This window comes from Coenobita brevimanus, chromosome 110 (assembly GCF_032717465.1).
Source record: "Coenobita brevimanus isolate Jiangsu-jjx chromosome 110, ASM3271746v2, whole genome shotgun sequence".
Taxonomy (NCBI): domain Eukaryota; kingdom Metazoa; phylum Arthropoda; class Malacostraca; order Decapoda; family Coenobitidae; genus Coenobita; species Coenobita brevimanus.
Genome location: NC_137063.1, coordinates 29,814,218 through 29,841,209, shown reverse-complemented (window position 1 = coordinate 29,841,209; position 26,992 = coordinate 29,814,218). Strand labels below are relative to the sequence as shown.

The window sequence follows — 26,992 nt, the reverse complement described above, 5'->3', positions numbered from 1 at the left end:
CTTAAATTGGAACATAAATGTGATTACACAGAAGGACAGTGGGTCAAGGCAGTATTGTTGAATTATTATAAATGACCTCCGTTGGTCCCTATTCAATCATTAGATGTGACAAGTGACCTCGGTTAGTACCGCAAAATGGTTCATCCAGCATGGCCCTGGAGCTATGGGTGCTGTAAAATTGGTGTTTGTATCATTTGTGTTATTCAAAAAAGTTCAGACATGCTTGCATGCACTGGCCTTGGTCACTTAACAGCAGCTGTCTACACTGCTCAGTCTCTAGCAGCCTCCCAATTCAGTCCCCAGAGGTCACACTCTATGACCTTGTCCCTGGTCTATTTCAGTCTGCCTCTTGCAACCCTGTCCCCAAAGTTTACGCTTCTCACTTTCCGCACCCATTTGTCATCCTCCATTCTCTCCACATGCCGAAACCATCTTAATGTGTCCCTACTCATCAAGGCACCAATTCACTCCAGCCCCATCCTTCCTGTCAACTCTTCAATCGTAAACTTAACTCCCTCAGACCTCATATTCAAAGAAGAACAACACATCCATCTAATCATTGTCATTTCTGCATGTCTGAGCCTAAGAATATCCTCTTCCTTTACTATCCAGGTCTCATTACCATACAGCATTACAGTGTTGTACCTGTATGATGTATATATACACTGAAATACAGCCACCACCCTAAGCAAATGACAATGTAAAGCATCAAGCAATACATCATCATCCCAACCCTAATTCCCACCTACATGATGAGGACAGGTAGATCTAGAAACCGTGAAAAGAGTGCATAAAAATGAAGAATATCAAAACTGCATGCCCCATGACATAGGCCACACAAACCATCACACCTCGTTCAAGCCTCTAGAATGAAGTAATACACAGAGAGATGAAAATTGGTAGACCATATATAGGTACGACTGAGGTGACAAGATCGAGCAGTGAGGTGTGATCACTGGTGTTCAGCTGCATACTAGCCCAGTGGAATTCAGGCTGAAGATGCCTTTCTTCTGGAGTCCATCATCCTCCTTTCAGGGAATGGAAGGACCTAAGAGGAACTGTACAGCCAAACATCAAAGCCATCCACTTTACTAGTGTCACCATGTAAAGATGTCCTTCTCCAGCACCCATGAAGAATGGTGAGAGGATTTGAAGAATTACAACTGCAGCAAAAGAGAGATGGCTAATGAGAAATGAACAATGAACAGACTATGGCAGATGAAGAGAAAGATGAACACTAGCATACAGGCAGATACGCTCAAAGTTAAAGCAGACAGATACAGATACTGGTAAGATGCCACTACAAGACTCACCCTCTCTGGCCTTAAGTAATGTCATCTGGGACTGAAGACTGACTTTATCACTCGTGACTTTCTTGAGTTCCTTCTCCAGCTCCCGGATTCTGGAATCTTGCTCTTCCTCCTTCACACTGCGAGTTGACCCTATACTTTCCAGGCTCATCATGGACTCATTCAGCTGGTTTGACACATCCTAAGAAAATAAATGGTCCTATGTAACTGTTGCTAAATATCTTCATTAAAAGAGGCCTTTCTGGAGATATATAAACCCTTTTGGGAGTAGTAAGAATTAAAAGAAGGGTAACACCCAGTTTCACATTACCACTCACGGAGCATAGAGGACCCTTATGGTGGGCTACCACAGTCCAGATGAATTTAGAGACTTGAGACCAACCTACATCCCTGATAGCATTTTAAATTTAATCCACTCACTTGATGTGCTACTCTCGGAAGCCTGCCCTTTCCGCTCTTCCTTCCTTCTTTCCATCCTTCCTCTTCTTTCTTTCTTCCATTCTTTCCTCTGCCTTCTGTCTATGGTTGACTCTACACAGAGTGAAAAGCCAAATGCTATCCTGTGCATAAGGAAATCATTTACTATGCTGGGTGCCAACCGTGTAAAAAAATTTTGGTGCCTAGTAGTTTAGTGGGTAATTAAGGTGCTGCAATCGGATAAAGCAAGTGAAGGTTTATATCCATGGAGTGGTTGGGGTTTCATGCCCTCGTTATGCCACACAGGGACAAGACTGGTCACTCTCATATTAAATGTCAGGACCAAATTACCTAGCCCTGGGCTCCTATGCTGCTCATGGGGTAAAACAGGATTTGACGATGAATGAATGAATATACAGTATATATGTATATAGATAGATAGATATAGATATAGATAGGTATATAGATAGATAGATAGATATAGATATAGATAGGTATATAGACAGATAGACACATATAGACAGACAGATAGATATGGACAAATATACTGTATATATAATATATAGCCATCATCACTCTCATCTTCAGTCACTCTCCTCTTATGTGTCAAGACCAACTTGCCTAGCCCCGGGCTCCTACACTCTCATGGGGCAACATAGGATTGGATGATGGATGGATGCATATATCCATCATCCAATCCTATGTCGCCCCATAAGAAGCGTAGGAACCCAGGGCTGGGAAAGTTGGTCCTGACATTTAAGATGAGAGTGACCAGCTTCACTCATCCCTGAGTGACATTACATGTGCAATAAACCTCAAACACCCGTTGAAAATAAACCTACAGAGGTTGCATCTGATTGGAGCACCTTAATTACCCACTAAACCACCAGGCCCATAATTTGGTTATATGGTTACCACCCAGCATACTAGTTTTCTGGTGTACAGGAAACCATTTTTCTTGTCACTCAGTGTAGAGCCACCCATAGGTACAAGGAAGAGGAAAGAATGAAGGAAGGAATGACAGAAGAGGGATGATGGAAGAGACGAATGGGCAGACACCCAAAGCTGCACTACACTGAGTGAGTGGACACTGAGCACCCCCAACTATTATATATATATATATATATATATATATATATATATATATATATATATATATATACACATAGATATAGATATACTGTATATACACTCAACCCTCGGCTATCACTCCCAATTGGTACCGCTATGGCTGCGCTATAGCCGAAACCGTGATAGCCGAATTGAAGAAATTATGGTAATAATTCTAACTAGTGCCATGACCTCAATATTTACTCCTAAGATATCTTTTTTGTACCACATATTAATATATAATAGTCTAAAAATGAGCATGTTTTATGATGTGATCACGATTCTTATAAATACCCCTCACAGTTGATTCATTGATGTTATGTTTCTTCCCCACACTTCGCTTGGTCTCGCCATTCTCTATAAGTTTCACATTTCCAGTTTATCTGCATAACTTAGGTTCTTCCTCTTTTTTATTTCCCTGCCAGGTGCCGCAGCATTATGTTGGGTGATGGTAGGGGGACAGGGAGGGGGTACGTTGGCCATGGTCTTATAATAAAAAAAGCTATTGTTCTCGCTATCACTGTTCATGGTCTGAGGGCACGCACTTGAATGGTTTGGTTGGGCAGGAGACTCGGTCAGGCGGCCAATCACGGAGTGAAGCTTTTGTTGGCTGGGCTGAGCACTGGAGCCTGGCCTTTTAGAAATTTTCAAACATTTGCAATGCACGATAGCAGGCATTTAGTGCATGATAAAGGTATTTGGGTAGTTTTTTACATAGGTGTGATAGCGCGATAAGCTATAGCGGAACCCATGATAGCTGAGGGTTGAGTTATATATATATAGATAGATAGATAGACAGATACAGTAGATACATATATAGATAGAGATAGATAGATATAGATAGAATGATAGATAGCTTTTTATCTATCTATCTCTCTATATATAGATATAGATACAGATATACAGATATAGATACATATATATGTATAGATATAGATATAGATATATATAGTGGATGTTGGAGTGGCTCTGGTGAGAGAGGATAGTGTTTGGAAACTCCCTGTACTGTTGTCTGCAGATGAGACTGTGTTGTTGAGTGAAGACGAAGGGGAGCTGCAAGGCTTGGTGGATGAGTTTGAGAGAGTGTGTAAGAAACGGAACCTAAAGGTGAATGTATGGAAGAGTAAAGTGATGGTCTTTGAGAGAGGTGAAGTTAGTGAATGTACAGCGAGGTTGGATTGTGGGGAATTGGAAAATGTGAGTACGTTTAAGTATTTGGGTAGTGTGATGAGTAAGGATGGAGGTTTGGAGGGTGAAGTGCTTGAAAGGGTACAGCAGGGAAGAAAGGTTGCTGGTTCCTTGAAAGCAGTGATAAGAAGCAGGGAAGTGAGCATGGAAGTAAAAAAGTTACTACATGACAGTATTGTGATACCAACTCTAACGTACGGAAGTGAAGCTTGGACATTGTTGGAAGGACACAAGTCAAGAGTGAGAGCAGTGGAAATGAGTTATTTAAGAGGAGCCTGTGGAGTCACGTGGAGAGACAAGCTGACGAATGAGGATATAAAGGAGCGTTGTGGTGTGGATGTGGATGTGATAGGAAGCGTTATGAGGAACACACTGAGGTGGTTTGGCCATGTGGAGAGGATGGAGGGTGAAAGACTGATGAAGAGAGTGTATGTGAGTGAGGTGGAGGGGGAAGAGGGAGGGGGAGGCCGAGGATGAGATGGAGGGATGGGGTGGAGAGGTATATGAGAGAGGGGGGTGTGAGTTGGGAGCAGGGCAGTGAAATGGCGGGGGACAGGGCAACTTGGAGGCGATTTGTTTGTGGCCACCCCAAACGGGATTGAGGCGTCTGGCAATAGATAGATAGATAGATAGATATAGAGATAGATAGATATATTGATATAAATATACATAGATAAATATATATACTGTATATCTATATATAGATATATACAGATATATAGATATATACGTACATCTATATATATATATATATATATATATATATATATATATAGATAGATAGATAGATATAGATTATAGAGACAGATACATAGATATAGATAGACAGATATATACTGTATATATAGATAGATAGATATAGATAGATAGACATATATATACAGTAGGCTCGCACAGTGCACGTCATCGCAGTGCGCAATTCGCCTTATGCACGAGTGACCAAAAATCATAACCAAAAACCCTTCAATGAGCGAGTTTACCGCACAGAATGCGAGGCAAAGGCAAGGAGTGGCTCAAAAATGCCATTTTCTACTAGAGCGCGACCACCCCTCACACAGCGCGTCACGTGTTGTCATGTTGATGCGCAGAAATTCCCGGGCATTCTACTGCGCATATTGGGGTACAAGGGAGCGGGCGCGCCATAACAGTCCTGGCTCGTGCACTATGCACATCTGCTCTCTACAGCTAACCTGTCGTGTACAACATGTGATGTTTTTTGTGCTGCCTGTACTTCGCCGCACCATGGCTCCAACCCCAAAAGTTAAGAAACTTCTGACGACACCACCAAGTTAAAGATCATTAAGATGAAGGAGGAGGGTCAAGGAAACACGGCTATCGGAAGAACTCTGGGACTGGCTGAATCTACAGTGAGAACTGTGTGGAAGAACCGTGAAGCCATAAAGGCTGTAGTGAAGACGTACGGTGCCTCTGACCTAGACGGCCGTTCGTAGGTGGGAAATCGTGCTATGATACTAATGGAGCACTATCTTGCCACCTTCATAATGCAGAAAGAAAAGGAAGGTGTTCCACTCAATGGAAGATTTATTCGGAACCAAGCCCAGCTCTTTTACAAGGCTGCATCTCGAAGGTTAAAAGTGGAAAAACCTTTCAGGGTATCGGTTGGATGGCTGGACCATTTTCTGAAGCGCAAGGAACTCCGTTACGTGAATGAGTCTGGTGAACGTGCCTCTGCCGACGAGCTGGCCGCGAGAGACTATCCTGCGATATTTCAAGCGATTATTGAAGAGGGACAGTACACCAAGGACCAGATCTACAACATCAATGAAACGTCGTTATATAACAAGGCCATGCCAAAATCAACTTACATTGTTAAAAGACAGAAACAAGCCCCTGGTCGCAAGCTCCAGAAGTGTAAGATGACGGTAATGTTCGCTATAAACCTGTCTGGGAGCCACAAGATGAGGCCAGTTGTTGTACACACAGCTTCACATCCTAGGTGCTACAAAAACCTCACGAACATGGATGCAAGTGGCGTGTATCGGTACAAGTCCGCAAATGGTTGGATGACCGGGAACATTATGGCAGACTGGTTAACGAGGCGGTGTGTCCCTGATGCGAGGGCCAAGTGTCGGGAACTGGGCATTCCATCTAAGATGCTCCTTGTGCTTGATAACGCACCAAGTCACCCTCCATACCTGGAAGATCTTCACAAGGATTGTTGTGTTGTGTTTCTGCCACCCCGCATGACGTCACTAGTGCAGCCACTGGATCAAGAACTAATCGCCACAGTGAAGCATTTCTACCATAAGCAAGTGTACGACCACCTACGCAGGAAGACCGACACAGGAGGAGCTTCATGCCCTACAAGAAGATCACAACGAAGACCTTGATGAGGCATCTGCTCCTGTTCCATCTCCACCAGCACCTGTATCCCGACCTGCCACAGATGCCATGACTGTTGAGGCATTTTGGCATAATTTTACGGTGAAGGACGCAGTTGAATTTCTCCTTCAAGCCTGGCACCAGATTACACCTGCAACGGTGAACCATGCATGGCGAATGCTCGTGCCTCACCTATGCATCACACAGGAGACGGCCATTCAATCACTGGCCGAGGCTGAGGCGGCAACATTGACAGCAGCACAAGCTGTACCAGATTTCGTGGACGTTACATTGGCGGCCATACAAGAAGTGCACACTGCTACTGAGGAACAGCCTCCCGAGGAAGTGTTGCAACAGATAGACGAGGCTGACACAGAGCCCTACGCCAGACAGAGTCAAGTTGAGCAACCTAGCGTGATGGAAGGCAGGACTGAGCTGTGTATGTCAAACATTAGCAAGATCCTTGCTGCCATGGATAAGCTCAAGGAAGAGGTGAAGGAACAGGAAGTGAGCAACCTAAGAACGGAGGAACTTCTGGTTGGTATCAACAAACTCTTCCGTTTCTACACAGACAGGCACAGGGAAGAAATAAACAGGAGAAGACAGACACTCATAACAAACTACACACAGCGGGCTCAAGTTGGTGAAATTGCGGAACCAATGACATCGTCTGCTCCTGTTCCTGTTGAGGATGAAGAGGATGCAATGTCAGAAGTGTCAGCATTGGACTTTGAAGGGTTTATGGCCGAAGTGAGTGACTTTGATGCTCCTGGGGAAGGTGATCAAAAGGAGTCTGTGGAAGGAAGTGTTGGTCGGTGGGAGTTGTGGTGGGAGTTGCGGTGGGAGGTGTGGTGGGGAGTGCGGCGCTGTAAGTGCTGCCGCGCCTCAGAACCCCTGTTATTTAAGGTCATCAGGCCTGTTGTCTACTGTTGTTAAGGTGACTACCCATATTTTTGTTATTGTAGCTATAGCTTTAGTACAATGTCTGAAACATGACCTTTATTATGTCTCTAAGGGCCAAAAAATGTCCAGGTATGAGGGGGTACCTCCCATATGTAATTATTCCCATAAGATTATGTACTCCTAGTACGCGAATTCCCAGTGCGCAAGGTCGTGGACCGCCCAATCTCTCGTGCACTGTGCGAGCCCACTGTATATATATATACATACATACAGTACATACACAGTAATCTCTCCATTATCCAATGTAATACAGCCACAGGCATGTCTGTGAAGTGGGTCTGTCCGGATACTGGGACCTTGTCTCCTGGACTGGTACTTTTGGACCCTAACCCAGCCTAACTCAAAAAACCACCTACATAACTCCCTACCAGACATGCATAATGCCTATTTAAGACCTTATTCACACAAAGAAGGGATAGAAAGCATGAAATAAATGAAAAAAAAACAACGAATGAGGAATTAGAGGTGAGTATGGAAAATATTTAGCAGTGTACAGCGTACTTACAACACATCCATGGCCATTCCGTTATGAAGGTGAACCTGCCTCTTCTAAGGCTCTGGCAGTGGTGAATATGCTCTTGAAGCAAATACAGTACAGGTAACTCGCACGGAACACGAGGGTTTCGTTCCTACCGTGCCGTGTTAGGTGCGAAATCGCGTATATTTAAACTACTCCGTATTTTGCTCCCTAGACCCCCCAAATGTGTTGTTTTGCTGTTATCTGTCACTAGAAAGCACTTTAAGTGGTTAGAAGGTTTATTTAATGTTATAACTCACAAATACAGTACTCCTGAGCAAAACTTCAACACACAAGTACTGTACGTAAACACAAGGAAACATTCCGACGCCGATCATAGGTAATAAATTAGGTTAACTGGTACTAGTGCTTTAACTTACAAGTACATACCAGAACAGTACATATTTAACTTAGAAATGCAGTACTGTGATATCGAATGATTTCAGTACATAATCTGTTAGGAATGGCTGGAAAAAAAAAAATGTTATGAATACATTTTCACCTTTTTGATATATGTTTATGGTAGTTTCGAGTTATTCTTTACGTTATCGTTGTGCCCATGCTTGGAAAAGGGGGCGAAAGAGTTGAATTATCAGTCCAAATTGAGAAAACTGCACGTCCTGCAAGGCTAGATCTGCCACGGGAGAATAAAGTGGAGGGTCAGTCCGATTAGCAATAAGGAAGTTGTGTCACAACTTCCAGCTCCCACACCACGAGAATGGCTAAAAATAGAATCGTAATGCAATTTCAGAACTAACAATAAGTCTAATTATTACGAATACAGATACAAAGCAGAAATAAATACGTTTACAGACGGGGAAAACGTATTTCTTCCATCATAACATGTTCATCTTTCTCAATCATTTTACGTTCATCTTTATCATTTTACCTTGTTATTTTCGCAATATATATTGCTGTCTCGTAAACAGGGTGGTTGTTTGTGTTTTGCAAGGGAGGAAAAAGGTTGTATTTTCTGTCTGGGTCGAGATAATGGGTGTAACTATGCGTGGTTAGGCATGGCCACGAGCGAAAAAATCGTACATCCACTCATCACGATAGCCGGTGGTGAACTGACAGATACATGAGACGGTGAAGTCAAGGTCATGTCCCAGATTTTCGTTCACTTCCCGAAAGTTTTCACAGTTTTCTACAAGTTGCAAACCATTACAGCAAACCTGAGCAAATAGGTAAAGATACCAAGACAAAAATGTATTTTTCTCTTATTATAAGTCTTTAACGAACAAAAAAAAAAAAAAGGCACTATTCCGACGCCGATCATGGGTAATCATATAAATCAGGTTAACTGGTTACAAGGCTTTATTTAATGCTTTAATTGCTTACAAGTACATACCAGAACAGTAAATATTTAACTTACAAATACAGTACTGTAGAAAAGCAGTACAGTAAGAGTTTAACGAACAAACAAAAAAGGCAATATTCCGACGCCGATCATGGGTAATCATATAATTCGGGTTATCTGGTTACAAGGCTTTATTTAATTATTTAACTTTATTTAAGTGCTTACAAGTACAGTACATACGAGAACAGTAAATATTTAACTTACAAATACTGAACAGCACTGTGGAAAAAACGAACAAATAAAAAATGCAATATTCTGACGCCTATCAGGTAAACTGGTTATAAGACTTTATTTCTTGCTTTAACGTTATTTAATAGTACTTTAAGTTGCACATAAACTTACCAGAACAGTACAGTACTGTAAATATTTAACTTACAAATACTGTGCTACTGTACTCGGGAATGTCTCACTCACTGAATAATTTCCCGCCTAGATCGTCGCGTAATCAAAACAAACCGCGCGCTGCGGTGACGTTCGAGGATTTGATCTTTCAAAGGCCTCTCCTGCGTTAATTTGTAGTTTTCATAATGTTTTTTTAATCTTATGTTGTCTAATATGTATCCCAGCCCTTACCGCGTATAATTGCGAGCGCGTTCCGTGAGATCGTGTTCCGTGCGAGTTACCTGTAATCCAGAGTTGTGCTGCACTTAATCCTTTGCACTGCAAGTTATAACTATTAAACACCGCATATTCTGTTCTTAATTGCACCATGCTAGTTTCAACCACCAGTTTGCACTCTGTACTTAATCTTTGCACTCTGAATTCTAATTTCTTAACAGTGCACAACACTGTCAATTCCCATGTGGTCTAGTGGCGAGGTATTGCAGTTTATTCACAAAAACGAGCACATGCGGCACCCACTGAGATAAGCGTCTAGTCAGGATGGTAGTTAGGTGGTAACTGGGGAGGGGGAAGCAAGGGGCGGGCATAAACACAGCTGTTCAGCGCCGTGCACCAAGTTCAAATTTTGGTTTAATTTTTTTTTTTTTTTTTTTTTTTTTTTTTTTTTTTTTGAAGACCCAGGCCAAAAATGTCCAGGTACTGGAGTGTCCAGATATTACAGGGATTTTATATATATATATATATATATATATATATATATATATATATATATATATATAATGGAATGTAAGGGGAGCGAATGATGAGGTGAAAGAGAGAGAGATTGTCCAGGTGCTTGAGGGTGCGAAAGTGCATGTATGTGGAATAACTGAAACAAAATGGAGAGGAGAAAGTGTGAGAGAATGGGAGTATGGATGGGGTATATGTGCAGGAGTAGGTGAGAATGAGAGGGCAAAGGAAGGAGTATGTATAGTCGTGAGTAAAAGATGGAAGAGGAGCATAAGACAGTATGGATCAGTTGGGTCAAGGATTGTGTGGGTAAAGTTGAAAGTTGGAATACAAATGTGGGCGATTGTGTGTGTGTATGCACCAACGCAAGATCGTGCTAGAAGAGTGAGAGAAGAGTTCTGGACAAATGTAGAAGTGTGCATGGAAAAGTTTGGAAGGAATGAGAGAGTGTTTTGATTGGTGATATGAATGGTAAAGTTGGGAATGTGAAGGTGGATGGAATAGTTGGTGAGTGGGGTGTGCCTGCTGAGATAGATGAGAATGGGAGTGCGTTAGTGGACATTTGTGCTGGGAGGGGGTTGGTGATAGCCAATACCCTCTTCAGGCATAAGATGATCCACAGGTATACATGGCGAGTGATGAGAAGGGTGGGTGGTGAACTGAATGAAAGGAAGGCAATGATTGATTATGTGTGTGTGGATGAAAGGATGCGAAGATGTGTAATGGATGCAAGAGTTTATAGAGGTTGGGGGAGTGGATTTTCTGACCACTACTTGATGGTGGCAATAATTAGAATTCAAGTAAGATGGAGGAATAGAAGAAGGGAAAGATGAGAGGAAGGAGTAGTTGCAAGGAAAGTGGAAAGGTTACAAGAGGATGAGAAAAAGGCAGAGTATAAGAGAGAAGTGGAGGAACGATTGGGCAAATATGAATTGGAGCGGATGGGAGACATGGAAGGTGTGTGTAGAATATTTACAGAAGAAATATGTGCAGCATGTGATGTGGTGGGTGGAAGGAAGAGAAGACGGAAGGGGGTGCAAGGAACAGCGTGGTGGACTGAAGAGGTGAAACAGGCTGTGGCACAAAAGAAGAAAGCATACAATGAATGGATGAGAAATAAGGGCGTGGAAGAAGTTGAGAGGCAGAAGAGAGAGTTATATGTAGAAAGAAAGAGAGAGGTGAAAAGATTAGTAAGAGAGAGTAAGAAGAGAGTGGATGAGGAATTTGGAAGGAATTTGAGTGTAAAGTAGAGGGACTGTAAGAAAATGTTCTGGAAAGAGGTGAAAAGAGTAAGACAGGGTGGAAGTGAAGTTAGCAGGGAAGTGAAAGATAAAAATGGTAGATTACTAGTGGAGAAGGGAGAAAAAGTGAGCAGATGGAGAGAACACTTTAACCCCTACACCGCAGGCATGTTTACCAATGTTTTGCGTGAGCCGTGGGGTTATTCGGGCTCCGACAGACTCTCAAAAAATATTTGCCAAAAATCAGTTATTAGTCCTAGAATATTGAAATTATATATGCTTATGGCACATACCTTCAGCTTTCTCCTGGAATGTTTCTTGAGCCTTCGTCGGTTACTGTAGGACTTGTAGAGACCTCTGAAGTTGGGTAACGAAGTCTCCACTTTACACTTCCAGACAACCCGTAATATGATTACCACAGCCAGATATTAACACTTTAAACACTACTCTATAATTTTCAAGTAGTTTGGGATCCATACTCCAAAAAAAAAAAAAAAAAAAAACACTGTGAAAGCAATGAAAATTACGAGCGTGTCTGACCATCGCACTTGCGCTAGTTCGCTCTTGGTACTCTCGTTTTCGTTTTCATTTTTAAAGGCTCCAACATGCTTGCATGTGTCGGCCTTGGTCACCTAATGGCGGCTCTCCACGCTGCACGATCCATTGCAGCCTCCCTGTTCAGTCCCTTAACCCTAAGGTCACACTTAATGAACTCGTCCCATGTCTTTCTCGGTCTACCTCTCATAACCCCACCCCCAATATTAACACTTCTCACCTTCCTCACCCAATTATCATCCCCCATCCTCTCCACATGTCCAAACCACCTCAATCTACCTCTCCTCATCACAACACCAATACACTCCAGTCCCATCCTACCTCTCAACTTTTCCATTGTAAACCCAGCCCCTCCAGGCCTTGGACGCAGGGACGCACTGCACATCCACCTAATCATTGTCATTTCTGTACGTCTGAGCCGGCGAATGTCTTCCTCCTTCACTGCCCAGGTCTCACTGCCATACAGCATTGCACTCCTAACACATGCTGCATACAAAGACCCCTTAGAACGTAGGGAGAGCCCTCTCAATGTCAGGAGAGGCAAGAGCTCCCTGAACTTCTTCCAACCACTTCCCACCCTAGCCACAGAGCTACCTCCAGCCCCACCTCCAGCACACAACATGTCTCCCAAACAACAAAACTTATCCACACACTCAAGAGATTCACCAGCAAGTTCAATCCTTTCACATCTGACGATCTCCACCTGCTCACCCCGGCACGCCGTACACATAAAATCAGCACTATCTCGCAGTCTATCTCTGATACCACCACATCTCTTATGCACCCATTTATCACACACACCGCACAAGATGGAACCACTTCCCACGCCCTCGTGGCAAACTGCACATGGCCACTCTCCCCCGTCCTTGACAGTACCGCCACCAACCCCAGACACCATCACCTCTGTTCTATCTGCATTCACCCTTAAACCCCCTTGCCCCATACCATCTCTACACTTCCCAAACTCTTCCTCCGCCTCCCCCCCACCCTCTGCAATCAACACCAAATCATCAGCATACAACAACTCCCACGGGAGTTCGCTCCTAAAGCCACGTGAAAGGGCCCCAAGTACCATGATAAACAACATGGGACTCAAGACTGACCCCTGATGCACACCAACATTCACGGAAAACTCATCACTCAAATCTCCATTCACTCTCACCTGGGTGTCAGCACCCACATACATGGCCATAACCACCCTAACCAGCCACTCCTCCAAGCCAAGCTTTCTCATTGCCCACTTCACCACCTCTCTAGGGACTCTGTCAAAGGCCTTTTCCAAATCAACAAAAACAAAATACAGATCCTTTCTCCTACCAATATATTTTTCCTGAAGCTGTCGAACAATGAATATGGCATCAGTGGTCCCCCTACCTGGCATAAACCCAAACTGCATCTCATCAATATTCACTCTTTCTCTAATCATACCTTCTAAAACTCTCTCCATTACCTTCAATATCTGATCTAAAAGCTTTATACCTCTATAATTTCCTCTTTCCAGGGCATCACCCTTCCCTTTATACACATTTACAATTACACTCTTCAGCCAATCATCTGGGACAACACACTCATAAATAATCCTATTTATCAGGTCAGTGACTAAACTCACCCCTATATCGCCTGAGGCTTTCAACATTTCGGCAGTCAACCCAGAAACACCTGCTGCCTTCCCCACCCTCATCCTGCCTATTGCCTCACTCACAGTAGCAGTATCAATCAAAGGCCAAGGGCCAGACACTGGATCTGCTGGCTCCAAACCTTCTCTGTCCCAGTCAAACTCCTCATTCAACAACCGGTTATAATGCTCTCTCCATGCATCTTTAATATCCTCACTGTTCACCACTACCCTTCCTTCATCATTCTTCACACACTGCTCACCTATGATATCCCGAATATCCATCTTCACCTGACCTGCCACCCTAAATATATTTTTCCTTCCCCCATGATTTAGGTTATCAAGTAATTGTCTCTGTGACTCAGACTTTGCCCTGTATACCTCCCTCCTAGCCCTACGCTTGGCAGCCAAATATTCCTCTTTGCTACCACCCTTCTTCCATTCCTGGAAAAGCCTTCTTTTCTCCTTAATTGCAGCTTCTACACCCTCATCCCACCACCAAATTACTTTATGTCTTGGTGGTCCTCTTGTCCAGCCGCATGTTACACCAGTAACTCTCAAGAAATTGTTCTTGAGGGCTCTGTACTGTTCATTAATGCCTCTGTCTACAGCTCCCTGTTCAGCCACCACTCTCCTCAACTCGCTATAGAAGGCATCCCTTACTACTTGGTTTTTCAGCTTCCATATTTTCCTCTTAGGTACATAAGTCCTCTTTTTCATCACTTGTTCTTTAAGCACCATTTCACAAATCAATAGTTTGTGCTGCTGCACACACTCCTCACTTCCTATAACTTTAACATCCCTCACTAACCTCCTATCGGCCCTCCTAACCAGAAAATAATCTATCTGACTGCTATTTCCCCCAGACTCATACGTAATTAACCTACTGTCTCTTTTCCTAAAATGTGTTGCACACAATCATGTCCGTTGCTTCCCCAAACTCGAGTATCCTTTCCCCTTCTGCATTCCTTAGACCATATGCACATCCCCCATGCACTCCTTCATAACCTTGTGCTGCTTAACCTACATGACCATTTAAGTCCCCTCCCAAAATCACTATTATTATTCATAAAACCCCTCACATTTTATATTTCTATTACTATATAACACTTATATATATCTACAGTCTTTATCCATAAGTTTCCTTCAGTAGTATTAGTTTATTGTCACTGTAGGGATTCAATTTCTTTCAGTAAAATACGTGGCATTCACTTTCTCGTCCTGTATACTAGCACTGAGAGTGAATGTCACTTTCACCTTCACTCTCATAACTCATAGTATTCAGACATGCTAGAGTGAAATTTTCACTTTCATTACTACTAGGGTATATACTTGTATTCTTATAATACTACTCATTTACATTTCTATTTACGTTCTCTATTTTATTTACGTTATTTACATTTCTATTTTATTTACACTGTGTTATGCACTGTCACTTGAAGTAACTTATAAAACTATTTTCCACTGTTCACGTATATTTACATTCATTACTTTCACTTGCTGTTTACACATTATTTACAATTCCACTTGCACTGTTTTACTCAATAGAAAGATCGTAGTCACTCTTTTATCAATTGTCAGCCCTTTACCTCTTTCCACACGAGGTTTAGTAGGGGGTAAAGGTCACAGGGCCTTTTGCATGGGGGTGAAAAGTCCCTGAAGCTAGCAAGAGCGAACTGACGTACCTCCACGTTGGAAGACGAGAGTGAACTGATAAGGGTGGGCCGGGGTGGTGGCCTACCTAGGGAAATTCATTACTACCAACTTAGCCTCTTGACACAGCTATATATAGCAGTGATATGATTGACAGGAAATCTAGACAATACATTATAAATTAGGCAGTTCCAGGTGAATGTAAATATCACTTAGGCTTCTCCCTTCCCTCCTTATATGTATATTTATTAGGAAAATAGGTTATACGGCATATTTCAAGGGGAAATAAACAGCGAAAATTAGCGAACGAGTGCACGTGAGGTGTTGTCAGGTGATAATTAGCCAATTCCAGGTGTATGGCACTCTCACTTACCTTATTTCTTTCTTGTATATATTATTTGGTATAAGAATGGGGCATAGGGCTTATTTCAATGGATGAAATCAGTAAAAAATTCCAGGGATGATTTACTTAGCGTAGCACGGCCGGGCAGGCGAGAGGATAGGGTAATGGAGGGGGGGTAGGGAGGGGAGTCAAGAACGGGGAGAAATGGCTAAATTGTCAACAATGGATGGGAGTACAGATGAGATTAGGAGTGCTGACTAGTGTTGGACATTGGCAGTACTGATAGATGATACAAGCCCCCACTTGGAAGCCCGGGTGAATTCAAAATAACACAGAATCACAAAAGCGACGCCCCGCGGTATGATCCCTTGCTCCCAAGAGTCACGAAAGTGACGCCTCGCGGTTAGGGGGTTAAGGAATTGTTGAACGTAGAGGATGGAAGTAATGCGAGTATAAGTGGCTGGGGAATGGCTGGGAGAAGGAGGGAGGTGAGAAGACAGGAAGAAATCAGTAGGATAGAAGTTGTGGAAGCAATGAAGAAAGTTAAATCGAGGAAAGCCCCAGGAATTGATGGAGTGTGTGGTGAAATGCTGAAGAATGGGGGAGAGATAGTAGTAGAATGAATGTGGAAGATGTGCAGATTGGCCTGGGAGGAAGCTAGAGTCCCGGAGGATTGGAAGTCAGGTATAATTATTCCCTTGTACAAAGGAAAAGGGGAAAAAGAAGTGTCTGGTAATCATAGGGGCATTTGTCTTCTTAGTATAATAGGAAAAGTGTATGGTAGGATACTTATTGACAGAGTTAGAGAAAGAACAGAGAAATTAGTTGGAGAAGAACAGGGAGGCTTTAGGAAGGGAAGAGGTTGTGTAGATCATATTCATTCTTAGATCTTTAGTGGAAAAGTTTCTAGAGAAGGGAAAGAAGTTGTATGCGGCTTTCATGGATTTGGAGAAAGCATATGACAGGGTGGACAGACAAGGATTGTGGAAAGTGTTAAGAATATATGGAGTAGATGGGAAGTTGTTGAATGCTGTGAAGAGTATGTATGATGGTGCGAAGGCTGCAGTGCGTGTGGATGGTGAACTAAGTGAATTTTTCTCTTTGAAAGTTGGGTTGAAACAGGGATGTGTCATGTCTCCATGGTTGTTCAATCTGTACATGGATGGGGTAATAAAAGAGGTACAAGGTAGGGTAGTGGATGTTGGAGTGGCCCTGGTGAGAGAGGATAGTGTTTGGAAACTCCCTGTACTGTTGTTTGCAGATGATACTGTGTTGTTGAGTGAAGACGAAGGGGGGCTGCAAGGCTTGGTGGATGAGTTTGAGAGTGTGTGTAAGAAACGGAATCTAAAGATGAATGTAAGGAAGAGTAAAGTGATGGTCTTTGAGAGAGGTGAAGTCAGTGAATGTACAGCGAGGTTGGATGGTGAGGAATTGGAAAATGTGAGTACATTTAAGTACTTGGGTAGTGTGATGAGTAAGGATGGAGGTTTGGAGGGTGAAGTGCTTGAAAGGGTACAGCAGGGAAGAAAGGTTGCTGGTTCTTTGAAAGCAGTGATAAGAAACAGGGAAGTGAGCATGGAAGTGAAAAAGTTACTACATGACAGTATTGTGATACCAACTCTAACATACGGAAGTGAAGCTTGGACGTTGTTGGAATGACACAAGTCAAGAGTGAGAGCAGTGGAAATGAGTTATTTAAGAGGAGCCTGTGGAGTCACATGGAGAGACAGGCTGACGAATGAGGATATAAAGGAGCGTTGTGGTGTTGATGTGGATGTGATAGGAAGCGTTATGAGGAACACACTGAGATGGTTTGGCCATGTGAAGAGGATGGAGGGTGAAAGACTGACGAAGAGAGTGTATGTGAGTGAGGTGGAGGGGGGAAGAGGGAGGGGGAGGCCGAGGATGAGATGGAGGGATGGGGTGGAAAGGTATATGAGAGAGGGGGGTGTGAGTTGGGAGAAGGGCAGTGAAATGGCGGGGCACAGGGCGACTTGGAGGCGATTTGTTTGTGGCCACCCCAAACGGGATTGAGGCGTCTGGCAATAGACAGATAGACAGAGATAGATAGATATATATATATATATATATATATATATATATATATATAAATATATACACACACGAGGTGTGGGAAAAAAGAAACGGGACACTGGCTGCTAATCATACAATTCATCAGCCACACAGTAATGAAGTGCATCACAGTGTTGCCCAACATCTCAGCGCTGTATGAGAAAAGCAGCACTTCAATTAACCTATTATCTTTCTTTTCACAGGTGGTTTTGTAACTCCTGTCAAGTGAGCTCTGTCACAGAATGAGCCTTGAGTAAAGGATTAACATCAGTTTCTTGGCTAACTTGGGAAAAACTCCAGCAGAAACCCTTGCCATGCTGAAGGATGTGTGGGGACAGAAAATAATGTCCCATACACAGGTCTATGAGTGGCACAAGAGGTTCTGGATGGGGTAGAGTGATGCTCCAAAATGTCCCGTGACACATCCACATGGTGGGTCTTTTGGTCCTCGGAGAGCAGTTTGGGCACCAACTTTGCGCAAATCTTCCGCATGGCTAAATCTTCCAAAAGATGGACCTCACTGACTCTCTATTCAACCCCAGTTGCTCAGCCAACATTCTGATCATCAGTCTGCGATCACTCTGCTTCAGTTCTTTGACCTTCCGGATGGTGGCATCATTTCTTTTTGTTGAGGGACGTCCTGGTTTTGGGTCATCCTTCATGTCACCCTACACCATCCAGAACCTCTTGTGCCACTCATAGACACTGTTTCCCTCCGTACACATCCTTCAACATGGCAAGGGTTTCTGCTGGAGTTTTTCCCAAGTTAACCAAGAACCTGATGTTAATCCTTTGCTCAAGGCTCATTCTGTGACAGAGGGCACTTGACAGGAGTTACAAAACCACCTGTGAAAAGAAAGATAATAGGTTAATTGAAGTGCTGCTTTTCTCATACAGTGCTGAGATGTTGGGCAACACTGTGATGTACTTCATTACTGTGTGGCTGATAAATTGTGTGATTAGCAGCCAAAGTCCCATTTCTTTTTTGTCACACCTCATATGTATAAACAGTTTGCTTATTGTTTGCTTTTTTAGTTAGTTGTTTTCCGGGGAGGGGCACTAACCCTCCGTTCTTTGAAAGCAGTGATAAGAAACAGGGAAGTGAGCATGGAAGTGAAAAAGTTACTCCATGACAGTATTGTGATACCAACTCTAATGTATGGAAGTGAAGCTTGGACGTTGTTGGAAGGACACAAGTCAAGAGTGAGAGCAGTGGAAATGAGTTATTTAAGAGGAGCCTGTGGAGTCACATGGAGAGACAGGCTGACGAATGAGGATATAAAGGAGCGTTGTGGTGTGGATGTGGATGTGATAGGAAGCGTAATGAGGAACACACTGAGATGGTTTGGCCATGTGGAGAGGATGGAGGGTGAAAGACTGACGAAGAGAGTGTATGTGAGTGAGGTGGAGGGGGGAAGAGGGAGGGGGAGGCCGAGGATGAGATGGAGGGATGGGGTGGAGAGGTATATGAGAGAGGGGGGTGTGAGTTGGGAGCAGGGCAGTGAAATGGCGGGGGACAGGGCGACTTGGAGGCGATTTGTTTGTGGCCACCCCAAACGGGATTGAGGCGTCTGGCAATAGATAGATAGATAGATAGTATATACAGTCATCCCTTAACATCCGCGGGCGTTAGGTAACAGAGACACCCGCGAATGTTAAAATCCGTGGACATCTGCTGCCCACCCCCCTTAAAAACACTTCTGGACCTCCCATTTCCTTATATATCTAAAGAAAAACCTTATGTGCATGTTTACAACAACTTTATCTAATACAGGAACACTAAACAACTACTTTATTTAATACAAGGACACTATAAGTTAAATATAATGAACAGTGTACTCCTGCATGGCCTCTTCTGACTACTGTGTTCATCCCAGCTCTCTCCAAAAGGAGGAGTGTTACAGTATATTTCATTCACTGGATAATGCCATTACTGTACTAAAACAGCCACAAATTGTGCCTGGGATAATGTTACAGTGTCAGCAAAGTTCAACGAGATATTTCTTTTTTTTTCTGTAGCCATCCGCGGATATTCAAAACCGTGTATGTTAAAACCGCGGATGTTAAGGGATGACTGTACAGTCATCCCTTAACATCTGCGTTTATTAACATACACAGTTTTAAATATCCGCAGGTAGTTATAACATAAACAGTTTTAAATATCCGAAGGTGGATACAGTCCCGGGGTAGGACCCTTCAAAGCATTTTATGTCACTGATCTCTGTTGACACTGTTCACTGCAAATGTTACATTATCCCAGGCACAGTTCATGGCTGTTTTAGTGATGGCATTATATGAGGGAGGGGGGAGTGAGTTGGGGGGAGGGTAGTCAAATGGTGAGTGACAGAGCAACTTGGAGGCGTTTTGTCTCTGGCCACCCTTTACGGGATTAGGGCGTCAGGCTATAGATAGATAGATAGATTATCCAGAGAATCAAATAACAATCTTTCTTTTGGCCACTTCATTTATTAAAGCCATTAATTCATGAGGAGAAAAGTTAGGACAGGCTGGGAGTATTTCTTTTCTTCTATGTACCCTCGACGAGCTAGTCTAAACTAGTTTGCTGCCCTCCCTCCCCCTCTCGTGCCCCTCGCTGAGCTGGTCTAAATCGGTTTGCTGCCCTCCCCCCCCCCCTCTCTCTCTCATAAATAATATGAAGCAATATGCACCTTGACGTCATTCGACAGTGGCTAAAAGTGTTATTCTATATTATATTGTGAATTACTGTGATAAAATACAAGTGATTTAGTGATCTTTTTGCGATAATCAGAGAAGTCACGATGCTGAGTGCATTATCTTGCAAACATTTTTGTGGGTGCAAATTGTGCAGCAATGCTATAAAATGACTCATGACATTTTATCAGTAAGCTTTATAAAAGTAAGTGGTAATAAAAGTCATTCATGAAGTTTGATAAAGTTTGTAATGAGTTTCCTCACATCGTTACTGTCTTGCTCAAGTCTAATGTAAACACTGGAATATCGTAACAAAATCATAGGAGATTGGCTAGAAGTGTTTTATTATTATTGCAAATACTGAGGTAACATGGCTGTTACCCTATTTTGTATGCAAAAAATCTTGTGGTTTGGTGGAAATTTCCACCTCCCTGGGCTATTTCTTGCATCAGACTGTCAAAACACACTTTGTATTCTCTCAAATCGTTTTCCATGCATGGAGTTCCTACGGACATGCAGTCTGTTGTAAATGCTAGTAGAAAGATAGACATTTGTCTGATAATAATTTTAGCTCTCAAGATTAACGGTAAGTGGTTTAAAACATGAGTTGAAAAAAACGCAATTTTTTTTCCTATTTCTCAGCAATGAGCAGTCAGCACATTGTCATCACAGCTGCTGCAGCCAAAGGGTTAAGGAGGGTCCAAGGGTGTTTTTAAGGGGGACAGCAGATATGCGCGAATTTTTAACATATGCAGGGGTCTCTGTTGCCTTACCCCCGTGGATGTTAAGGGAGCACCGTATGCTGCTTGCACCCAAAGTGAGCAAGTCTGCACATACTGTACCTAATGAACCATATCTGGGACCTGAAAGCAGCATAAAATGTCAACAATAGCTGATGATTCACGTGTGGGCTAGTCATCAGCTACATATTTACCCCAACTACTTACAACCATACTCATTGTATTCAGTCTTGGCTCCACAGAGGGACAATCCGTGAATCTGCAAGACCCATGAAACTTGATTCAGCGAATGTGGAGGGCCGCATATATATATATAATTATCATCATCATCATCCGGACATTCTTTCCCACCCAAAGGCATGGTGAGGAGAAGCAATGTCCAGACAGCCCAAATCTCTCCAATCCAATGGGCCACGCTTCCATTCACTCATCATTCAAGCCCCTGGAATCCTGGCTCTATTGGATACGCCAAAAAACATTCACCACGTTCTGCAGCTTCACATAAACGTATCCGACTGAGTCAATCCGGATGCTGCCACGTTGAAAACAGGTGCCAAAATCAATGATCATGCACTTCTCACAACATTCATCCAGCCAGCTCGATCTCTTGTCAGTTCCCTAGCCTCGCTGACTTCCAAACCTCTCTTCCTCACACACTCATCCACCATATCTCTTCACCTCCTCCTTGGCCTACCTTGCCTCCTCCCTCCTTCAAATTCATTCAGATATACCTTTTTCACCACTCTACAGCTACCACAAATTGACATTGAACCTCCCCCCACAAGGTTCTAAAAAACACAAAAATCATAGTATATCACAATGTTTGTTCATGAAATGCCATTCATTAATACGAAATCATGTTTCCCCTGTTTTTCAGGACCAGTTGAATGCATTTTGGCATGGAATCACTTAGATCTCTAAAGTAATCTAAGGACATATTTTTGCACCAAACTTTTGTCAGTTCAGTCTTGAGGTTGTCCAGATTGGGTGTCTTCTTCTCTGCCATGATTTTCTTCATCTTTGCCCGGCGGTTTTCTATCAGATTTAGATCCTGACTGCTGCCAGGCCAGTTGAGGACCTCAATTCGATTATCCTGAAGCCATTTTGTCACCTTTCTTGACTTGTGACATGGAGTTGAATCGTGCACGAAAAAGTCACACCCATGAATAATAAAAATGTTTAAAAAATGATCTTTCAGAACTTGAATGTACCAGCCACCATCCATCATTAAGTTCTTAGGAAATCCCATTTCACCGAAGAAACACCCCCATACCGTTATTGATTGTGGGTGCTTAACAGTCGGCACCGTGTAAGCAGGGTCCTATCGACTATAGGAGGCAGGGCAATGAACCTTGGCAGAACGCACCTGGAACACTTGAAATGTGCTTTCATTGGAAAACAACTTTTCTCCACTCATCCGATCTCCAGTGTGCATACTTCTTGGCAAACTGAATGCGCTGCTTCTTCATGCGGTCAATGAGAAGCAGTTTATTGGCTGCGGTGCGGGTTGGCAAACGCAGCTCCTTCTGCAAGCAGTGCTGGATAGTTTGAACTGAGACGTCTTGTAACAGCTGGGGATGCATTCTCTTCAATTCTGCTGCTGTCAGTCGATGATTCTGAATTACTTCCTCTTCAGAAGTGTATCTGTACCTCTGGATGTCGTCCTCTTCTTTCCACCGCTATGCTTTTGCTCTGGTACGACATCAGGTGGCTTGGCTTTTGTCGCGCCGTGGTTTAGTGATAACGATGCCTGGCTTCTATCTAGCGGTCCCAGGTTCAATTCCCAGCCAGGACGTCAAACATTTTCCACATATGTTTCGTTTCATTTTTAAAGGCTCCAACATGCTTGCATGCACCAGCCTTGGTCATCTAATGGCGGCTTTCCACGCTGCACGATCAATTGCAGCCTCCCTGTTCAGTCCCTTAACCCTGAGGTCACACTTAATGACCTAGTCCCATGTCTTTCTTGGTCTACCCCTCATAACCCCACCCCCAATATTAACACTTCTCACCTTCCTCACCCAATAATCATCCCCCATCCTCTCCACATGTCCAAACCATCTCAATTTACCTCTCCTCATCACAACACCAATACTCTCCAGTCCCATCCTACCTCTCAACTCTTCCATCGTAAACCCAGCCCCCTCGGACCTTGCACGCAGGGACGCACTACACATCCACCTAATTATTGTCATTTCTGTATGTCTGAGCCGACGAATATCCTCCTCCTTTACTGCCCAGGTCTTACTACCATACAGCATTACACTCCTAACACATGCTGCATACAAAGACCCCTTTGCATGTAGGGAGAGCCCTCTCAATGTCAGAAGAGACAAGAGCTCCCTCAACTTCTTCCAACCACTTCTCACCCTAGCCACAGAGCTAGCTCCAGCCCCATCTCCAGCACACAACATGTCTCCCAAATAACAAAACTCTTTCACACACTCAAGAGATTCACCAGCAAGTTCAATCCTTTAATGCCTGACAATCTCCACCTGCTCTCCCCGACACACCGTACACATAAAATCAGCATTATCTCACAGTCGACCTCCGACACCACTACATCTCTTATGCACCCATTTATCACAAACAATGCACAAGATAGAATTACTTCCCAAGCCCTTGTGGCAAACTGCACATGGCCACTCTCCCTCGTCTTTGACAGTACCGCCACCAACTCTAGATATCATCACTTTTGTTTTATCTGCATTTACCCTTAAGCCCTTGTGCACCATACCATCTCTCCACTTCCTAAACCTTTCCTCTGCCTCCCTTTCATTCTCTGCAATAAACACCAAATCATCAGCATACAACATCTCCCACGGGAGTCAATTTCTAAAGTCACGTGAGAGGGCTTCAAGTGCCATGATAAACAACATGGGACTCAAAACTGACCCCTGATGCACACCAACATTCACGGAAAACTCATCACTCAAATCTCCATTCACTATTATCTGGGTGTGAACAACCACATACATAGCCATAACCACCCTAACCAGCCACTCCTCCAAGCCAAGCTTTCTCATTGCCCACTTCACCACCTCTCTAGGGACTCTGTCAAAGGCCTTTTCCAAATCAACAAAAACAAAATACAGATCCCTTCTCCTACCAATATATTTTTCCTGAAGCTGTCGAACAATGAATATGGCATCAGTGGTCCCCCTACCTAGCATAAACCCAAACTGCATCTCATCAATATTCACTCTTTCTCTAATCATACCTTCTAAAACTCTCTCCATTACCTTCATTATCTGATCTAAAAGCTTTATACCTCTATAATTTCCTCTTTCCAGGGCATCACCCTTTCCTTTATACACATTTACAATTACACTCTTCAGCCAATCATCTGGGACAACAAACTGAAAAATAATCATATTTATCAGGTCAGTGACTAACCTCATCCCTATATCTCCTGAGGCCTTCAACATTTTGGCAGTCAACCCAGACACACCTGCTACCTTCCCCATCCTCATCCTGCCTCACTCACTGTAGCAGCATCAATCAAAGGCCAAGCGCCAAACACTGCATCTGCTAGCTCCAAACCTTCCCTGTCCCAGTCAAACTCCTCATTCAACAACCGGCTATAATGCTCTCTTCATGCATCTTTAATATCCTCACTGTTCACCACTACCCTTCCTTCATCATGCTTCACACACTGCTCACCTATAATATCCCGATTATCCCTTTTCATCTGATTTGCCACCTTAAATATCACATTTTTCCTTTCCCCATGATTTAGGTTATCAAGTAAAAGTCTCTGTGACTCAGACCTTGCCCTGTATGCCTCTTTTCTAGCCCTATGCTTGGCAGCCAAGTATTTCTCCTTGCTACCACCCTTCTTCCATTCCTGGAAAAGCCTTCTTTTCTCCTTAACTGCAGCTTCTACACCCTCATCCCACCACCAAGTTACTGTATGTCTTGGTGGTCCTCCTGTCCAACCGCATGTTACACCAGTAACTCTCAAGAGATTGTTCTTGAGGGCTCTGTACTGTTCATTAACGCCTCTGTCTACAGCTCCCTGTTCAGCCATCACTCTCCTCAACTCGCTATGGAAGGCATCCCTTACTACTTGGTTTTTCAGCTTCCATATTTTCCTCCTAGGTACTGTACATAAGTCCTCTTTTTCATCACTCGTTCTTTAAGCACCATATCACAAATCAATAGTTTGTGCTGCTGCACATACTCCTCACTTCCTATAACTTTAACATCCCTCAATAACCTCCTATCAGTCCTCCTAACCAGAAAATAATCTATCTGACTGCTATTTCCCCCAGACCCATATGTAATTAACCTACTCTCTCTCTTCCTAAAATATGTGTTGCACACAATCATGTCCTTTGCCTCCCCAAACTAGAGTATCCTTTCCCCTTCCGCATTCCTTATACCATATGCACATCCCCCATGTACTCCTTCATAACCTTGTGCTGCTTCACCTACATGACCATTTAAGTCCCCTCCCAAAACCACTATCTCATCATCCCGCATACCACCTACTACACGTGTTAAATCATCCCAAAATCTATCTCTGCTTCATCCAATTCTGCCTGTGGAGCATATGCCAATATAACTGCAGGTATCTTTGTAGTGACTAGAATTTTCACTACCAATATCCTACTGCTTACTTTTATAACACTCATAACATATTCCACCCATTTCTCCGGAACCATCACACCAACACCCCCATATCCGTCCATCCCCCTCTGCCAAAACAACTTATAGCAACAGTCCTTCCCAACAATCTTTCTGGCTGATCCACCCCTGTACCAGACTTCCTGCAAACACGCCACATCCACCCACCTCCTACTGAATGCCTCAACGACTTCACCCGCTCTTCCCCTCAAACTTCCCACATTCCATGAACCCACCCTAATCCCCCTGGGTGATTTACTGTCCTCAGGCTTGCTTTGAGACTTATTCTTGTGTTCTGTCATGGTCAGGATTAATAAAGGGGGATAGACATACCAAAGGCCCCATTCACTGCACAGTCCCGGGTCCAGGCAATGGATCTGGGACCCCTAGCCCACCAGATGTGTAATATGTGTTTCTCCAATATATAGGAAGGCACTTGTATTGGCTGGGGTAGATTAAAACTGCTATGTCACTTGCCAAGTTGAGTTGGGCAGAGCAAGAGTCCTGATAAATCTGAAACATGTGTCATCACATGGGTTCAAGTTGGAAAATATCCTACAATAATGGATTTAACTGGTTACCAGAGCAACTTGGAAAGTGATACTTAACCTAGCTACTGTAAAAATTGTTCTTGTACTGCATGATCATCATGGCACCAACAGTGAAATGCATAAGTTTCATATAAGATATTAAGAAGAAGCATTACCCAAGATTTATTGCACAAAAATGTAACACTGATGCAGTTACACATTTCAAAGCCATATCATTTTCCTGGAGAAACAAAATACCTAACCATAAACGGAGGAAAAAATCAATAAACGAACGATAATGGAGAAATTCATATTCTGTGAAAATGTCACAAGGCACGTAATGCAGTATTACTACAGAAGTGCATACACGCAGCCACTGGGGGGGCAGGGGGGGCAGTTTGCCCCCTCTGGGAAAATTTTGGGGAAATGGTGAAAGGGATTTTTGGTATAGTTCCTGTATGACAATACATTTTTCCTTTTACCACTTGTATATTAAACAATATTATTTACATCCAAAAATATTTATTTGGGAGCAAAAATTTCCTTTCAAATTGAAAGCTAGACTAAATATGATAAAACCATTGAGAAAAAATGACCAATTACAACTTAACAATTTCCATCACGTTAGATTATGTGGTTAATATTAGAGCTGTAATGATGT

General features: G+C 43.1%; 1 protein-coding gene across 1 annotated transcript in view; it reads right to left on the bottom strand.

Moving 5' to 3' along the window:
* The window catches only part of sti (citron rho-interacting kinase sticky), a 421,549-nt gene that overhangs the window by 320,005 nt on the left and 74,552 nt on the right, over window positions 1-26,992 (bottom strand). The window contains exon 11 of the mRNA XM_080286239.1: window positions 1,314-1,491. Coding sequence (XP_080142365.1) covers window positions 1,314-1,491 — 178 coding nt within the window. The remainder of the gene's footprint in view (window positions 1-1,313; window positions 1,492-26,992) is intronic.